The following is a 6,234-nucleotide window of genomic DNA, read 5'->3' as shown; positions in this document are numbered from 1 at the left end:
GGATTATGATTTTTTATGATAAAACCATAGATTTGGCCGATAATGACCTCAAAATGAAAATTTTCAAGATTGAAATAATATTTTAAGCAATTTCAATTTTTGAACTTTTTAGGTTTAAGGTCATTTATGTGTTGTTTTTTATGAGAGAGAAAGTTAATGTTTAGAGAGAGAAAACTCCAAAAATGATGATTTTGAAATAAAAAATATGGTTCCATATGATACTAAACAACTTTAATTTTTAAAAATTTTCATTTTGAGGTCGTTATCAACCAAATTTGGCAAAGCAAAAAATGTAAAATTTTGCAAACCATAGGATTGCGTTTGTGACGAAAAATACCACGGGTACTCATCTGCAAATTCGTGTAACCATAGAGCATCTACTTGTAAATAACCTTATAATATATTGATAAAAAATGTATATAATATAATATATATATATATATATATATATATATATATATATATATATATATATATATGGACATATGCCTTTGGCTTTTATATTGTGAAGTAGAAAGTTTTGTATCTTCCAAAGAATATCTTCCAAAGAATATTTGCTTCACAAAGTTCTTTCTTTATAAAAATGAAGGTTAGAATAGATAGTATAAGAACCATCAAGCCAATTTACAAAGGCATTACTCCTTCAACTTTACAATCTATTCCTTTAAGTGTCTTTGATAAGGCCACTTATAATGCTCAAATAGCAATCATTTATGCCTATCGTTCACCTACTCCACCTAATGAAGCCATTGAGTTTGGCCTCCAAAGAGCTTTGTCTGAATATAGAGAATTAGCTGGAAGATTACGAGAAAATGAGAAAGGAGATCTTCACATTCTTCTCAACGATAAAGGGGTGAAATTCGTCGAAGCAACAGTTGATAGTACGCTGGATGAAGTCATGCCATTAGAGCCATCTTCGGCCTTGCTTAACCTTCACCCGAGTTTGAAAGATGTGGAAGAGATTATTCAAGTTCAGCTCACAAGGTTCACTTGTGGTTCATTAGTGGTTGGTTCCACATGCCATCATTTAGTTGCTGATGCTAATGCTACTAGCAATTTCTTGGTTGCTTGGGGAAGTGCTAGCCGCGGGTTGGACATTGATCCTCTTCCAATTCTTGATCGAACCATTTTTAGTCCTCGAAACCCTCCGGATTTCAAGTTTGAGCATAAAGGAGTAGAGTTTAAGAGCAAAACATCAATCAAAGATCATCTTAATTATATCGATTATCCTATCAATATCAACGTGGATGATATTATTGTTCATAAAGTTCACTTTACTTTGGACTTTATTTCCAAGTTGAAAGCCAAAGCTTCAGTGTTGTTAGAGAACAAATCATATAGCACATTTGAAAGCTTAGTTGCTCATCTATGGCGAACGATAACAATGGCTCGTGGACTTGGTGGGTTTGAGAAAACTCACGTGAAAATTTCGGTGAATGGTAGGATGAGAATGGATCCAAAAATACCTAATGAATACTTTGGGAATTTGGTGCTTTGGGCCTTTCCTACGGCTAGGGTTAAAGATCTTGTGCAGAAACCGGTGTCATATGCAACTAAGTTAATTCATGATGCGATTGTAAATATGAACGATAGTTATTTCAAATCGTTCATTGACTTTGCTACTCATAAGGAAAATCTTGTGCCTACCGCGGAGATGAACAAGTCGGTTTTATGCCCTAATTTGGAAGTTGATAGTTGGTTAAGGTTTCCATTTTACGATGTGGGTTTTGGAGAAGGAAGTCCGGTTTTGTTTATGCCATCTTATTTTCCGACAGAGGGAATGGTGTTTCTTCTTCCTTCGTCTTTTGGAGATAAAAGCATCAACGCTTTCGTTCCTCTTTTTTATGACAATTTAGATGTTTTCAAACAAATTATATATTCACTTAATTAAGATTAATTTATCATAAATATTAATATAATTAAACTAGTTAATCATAATGATATTACTGGTAAGTGTTTTCCAAGCTTGTTTTGTAATGTGTGTTTTGATATGAGAAATAAAATTATTATCCTTGTTTATTTTTTTTTGGTAGGAAAAGGAAAGGAAAACAAACGAAAAAAAAAACCTAACCCGGGATCAGTCTTGGAAGGCTGACCCCAACCCTATCCTCGAGAAAAATAGACAAAAGAAAAGGAGGAATAGAAAGGGTAGAAACACCTAACATCCCCCCATGCCCAGCAGCTGCCAAGCGATCCGCCACGCGGTTTTGCTCCCTATAAATATGGGAGAAACTAAGAGCCTCGAAGGCAGGACGAAGTCTCAAAATAGCTTTGATAAGATTCTGGCTATTAAGACAAAAAGCCTGGCTATCAGAAATCCTGTTGATTGCCTCCAAATTGTGAAAGCCTCTTAACACCCATGTGAATGACAAGTTTAATACCTGACAGAATACCCCAGAGCTCCGCAGAAAAGGACGAGCCCATCCCCAAGTTATGGGTAAACCCAGCCAGCCAAGCGCCACCAGCATCCCGAAGAACTCCTCCGGCAGCAATTCTGCCATTGCTAAGGCAGGAGCCATCCGTATTCAGCTTCACAACCCCTTCGCTAGGCTTACTCCAACCAACTAAATGGACTACTTTATCCGGGGAAAGTCTAACAAGGGGCTCCCCTTCAAAGCTTTTTAAAATAACAGAGAGCTTTTTTGAGAAGTAATCAAGTAAGTCAGGGATAAGGATAGTCTTCTTGTCAAATAACTCTTCATTCCTCCATTTCCAAATTTGGTGACAGATAATAGCGAAGAAAATGTCACCGTGCTCTATGTTGGCAAATTTGGTGACAGATTATTATCCTTGTTTATAGTTGTTGCATTCTATTAATCATTCTTCGTAATTGTTCTTATAAGTTATAATTAATATATAATTGTTTTTACAGAAACACATACTAAGGAAATGATGTATTTTTTTAGGGGTTGGAAATCGAAAATTTTGGGTTTAACTGCCCGTTTATTTCATTTGTCCTGTTTGCAGTTAACTGTTGCTAATAAGTAGTAAATGTTAGTTGATTTTTATGCTAAAAGCAGTTGTTTCGAAATTTTAACAAACACTTTTTTTTTATCTCATTTTTAGACTTAAAAAGAAAAAAGTAGTTTCGAAAAATGAAACCAAACAGACACTAACTCGGCTTCAAAAAAGCATTTTGAAGGGAGAAAAATACATGGAATTACCATACACTTATAAATGACATTTAAGTATATGTTTCTTATCATTCGAGTTGAACTTATCACGAGTTCCAATGGTTCAGTATTTTGAATGTTGGTTTTAGCTGTAGGAAAGGGAAATAATGTAATGAAACTACCGATTCTTATGTTATGGTTACGTTGCACGGAAAGTGTTTCCACATTTCATATCTTTCAGAAATAGAAACATCCGAAAGATTGTGCTAAACCGATTCTGAATACCTCACTTTTTCATTACGGATAATGGTCAATAATTCGACTGTGCCCTATTCGAAGAGTTCTACGACCAGTGGGGAATTTGGTATCGTTTCACTTCAGTCACACACCCTCAAAGCAACGATCTGGCCGAGGTTACGAATCAAAAAATCCTTCGGGGCATCAATGTATGATTATATGATAAGGGGATCTCTAGTTTGGACCACTTGCCCGTTGCCCTTTGGTCCTATTGGACAACTCCAGACATTGCTACAGGGAAGACTTTGTTCTCCCTCACATATGGGGCAGAGGAAATGGCTCTGACAGAAGTAATCCTCTAGTCACCCATGTTGAAACACCTTTCCACAAGATTTTGATTTGACAAAATCATCCATGATTAAGAGGCAATTAAATTTAAATGCCTTGATTTAATTGTACTAATGTGTTTGTTCAATATTGAGTGCAAAAATATATATAAAGTAAAGACAGGACAAAAGTCAGCACAAGCAAAGCTGAGTGGAACGGAAGCAAAGCTGAGTGGAACGGAACTCAGCATGAAAGAATGGAAGCCGAACGGAGTAGAACTCCGTATCAGAAGTTTTAGTCCAAGATGCCAGAACGAAGCTGACTAAAACAAAAGACGTCTTCAGAAGCTGTTAAACAGAACGGAGCTGACCAAGAAGGAACTCAGTTCAGAAGTTGAACATCCAAAGATAAAGCTGAGTGACAGTCAGGACAGCATGAAGGATCCGTTCACTAAAGGACAAAGTCTGCCAATCTTCTGCACCAATAATTGAAACCTCGAAGACACACAAAAGACTAATTCCAAGAGACATGGGTCATTGGATTATTGGTAAAAGACAACTGGCACAAAAAGGCAAGCCAGACGCAAGAAGACAAACCTGACGCCTGAAGAAAACAGAGAAAGGGAATGGCGGAGCAGTCTGAAGCTGACCAGAAATTGTTCCCCAAAAGAGCCGTTTTGGTGTTAACGGTAACAACAATTCAAACGATCCAAATCTACAATCTCCTTCTATAAAAGGACAATGAAGAACCTTGGATCAAAAACTGAAGCATCAAGAGAAAAATACAAAGTGAGAAAATCTTGAAAGCACTCAAATACAAAAAGATCTTACACCAATTTTTCTATTCTCTGTGTAAATGCTAGATTGATTGTTGTGTAATCATCTAAAGTGTTCTTTAGCATAAAAAGAACAAGTTTGTGATCAATAGGAATATTGAGAGTGTTAAGCTGAGTGCTTGGTTGTAAGCATTCAGTGGTAGAGAAATCTAGGTGCTGGGTTGTAGCACTTAGTAGGAGTTGAGTAGACGAATAGAGGAAGGTACTCTTGCATATTCAACTGCCTTGTAATTGGTTTGTGCTCTACCGTTAAAGAGCTCAGTATTGGATTCAAAAAGCCCGGAGGACTCTGGGGACTGGACGTAGGCAGAGAGGCCGAACCATGATAAGTGATACTGAGTAATCTCTGAACTCTCTCTTATATTGCATGTGTTGTTTGCTATATTTACTCAGTATATATATATTGCCTAAGCTGACCTTGAGTAAATAAGTGTTGCTGAGTTAGAATCTGACCTCCAAGAGTGTCAAATTTCAACTCATAAGAAAACAACTTTAGTCAACATCTGACTAAAGCTGTCTTGAAACATATCTCACCAAGCTGACCAAAAGCTGAGTTAATAAACTCTCAAAATAATTTTCAGTCAGCTTAATTAAAACACGAAAAAGTTATATTAGTTCCTAACCCCCCTTGGAACTAATTACCAGGGACCAACAAGTGGTATCAGAGCCCAAGCTCACTACTCAAAGATTTAACAATCTTGAGCTGATCCCTAAAAATGGGTGAGAATAGCACTCGGTTCCTTCCAGGAAACCAAACAACACAGATACTCCCTGAGGGACTATCAATCACTAGACCTCCCCTATTCTTTGGGTCAAATTATACATTTTGGAAGAATAGGATGAAAAACTTTATTCAAGCCACAAACATGAGTGCATGGCTTGCAATTGTTCAAGGTCCACATGTGCCATACAAAACTGTTAACGATGAGAAAATTGTTAAAAGTGAGGCTGAGTGGACAGAGGATGACCTCAGAAAATTACAAAATAATGCTTCGTCTATAAACATGCTTCACTGTGCGTTAGATGCTGCAGAATACAATAAGATTTCAGGTTGCGAGTCAGCACATGAGATTTGGAAGAAGCTTGAAGTAACCTATGAAGGCACAAGCAAAGTTAAGGAGTCTAAAGTCAATCAACATATGAGACTCTACGAGCTGTTTAAGATGAATGAGAATGAAGACATCTCAGAAATGAACGCAAGGTTCACAAATATTATAAACGAGCTAAAAAGGCTTGGAAAGAACTTCACTGAAGAGGAACATATGAAGAAAATTCTGAGAAGTCTGCCTAAGAGTTGGCAAGCAAAGAAAACAGCCGTAGAAGAAGCTCAAGACTTGACTAACTATAAATATGATGAGCTGATCGGATCCCTGCTGACCCATGAAATCTCTATGAAAAACTTTGAAGCTAAAGAGAAAGAAAAATCAGAAGATAAGAAACAAAAGTCACTTGTCATGAAAGCTGACTCGACTGAAGCTGAGTCAACTGATGATGAGGAAATAGCCATGTTCACCAGAAAGATAAAGAAGCTATTCAGAAGGAATGATAGAAACGGCAAAAGGTCATTTAGAAGAAATGACAAGTATAAAGCCGAGTCAAGTGACAAGTACAAGAAGGACAGCTCGAAGTCTGTCACATGCTTTGAGTGTCATCAAACTGGGCACATCAAGTCAAGCTGTCCCAACCTCAAAAAGGAGAAGAAGGGAAGCAAAAAGGCTATGG

General features: G+C 37.0%; 1 protein-coding gene across 1 annotated transcript; it reads left to right on the top strand.

Moving 5' to 3' along the window:
- Nucleotides 1–490: 490 nt before the first annotated feature.
- Nucleotides 491–2,019, top strand: LOC136223577 (agmatine hydroxycinnamoyltransferase 1-like). The gene has a single exon (XM_066011663.1). The coding sequence runs from the start codon at nt 584–586 to the stop codon at nt 1,889–1,891; it is 1,308 nt and encodes a 435-aa protein (XP_065867735.1). The 5' UTR covers nt 491–583; the 3' UTR covers nt 1,892–2,019.
- The last annotated feature ends 4,215 nt before the right edge of the window (nt 2,020–6,234 follow it).

The sequence above is a fragment of the Euphorbia lathyris genome, chromosome 3, assembly GCF_963576675.1.
Source record: "Euphorbia lathyris chromosome 3, ddEupLath1.1, whole genome shotgun sequence".
In the NCBI taxonomy this organism is placed as follows: Eukaryota; Viridiplantae; Streptophyta; class Magnoliopsida; order Malpighiales; family Euphorbiaceae; genus Euphorbia; species Euphorbia lathyris.
Note: the sequence above shows the minus strand (reverse complement) of the source record. Positions and strands in the feature narration are given on the sequence as shown.

Bases quoted from the DNA above. Each gene is read 5' to 3' on its own strand.
- LOC136223577 (XM_066011663.1), top strand. From the start codon at position 584: ATGAAGGTTAGAATAGATAGTATAAGAACCATCAAGCCAATTTACAAA.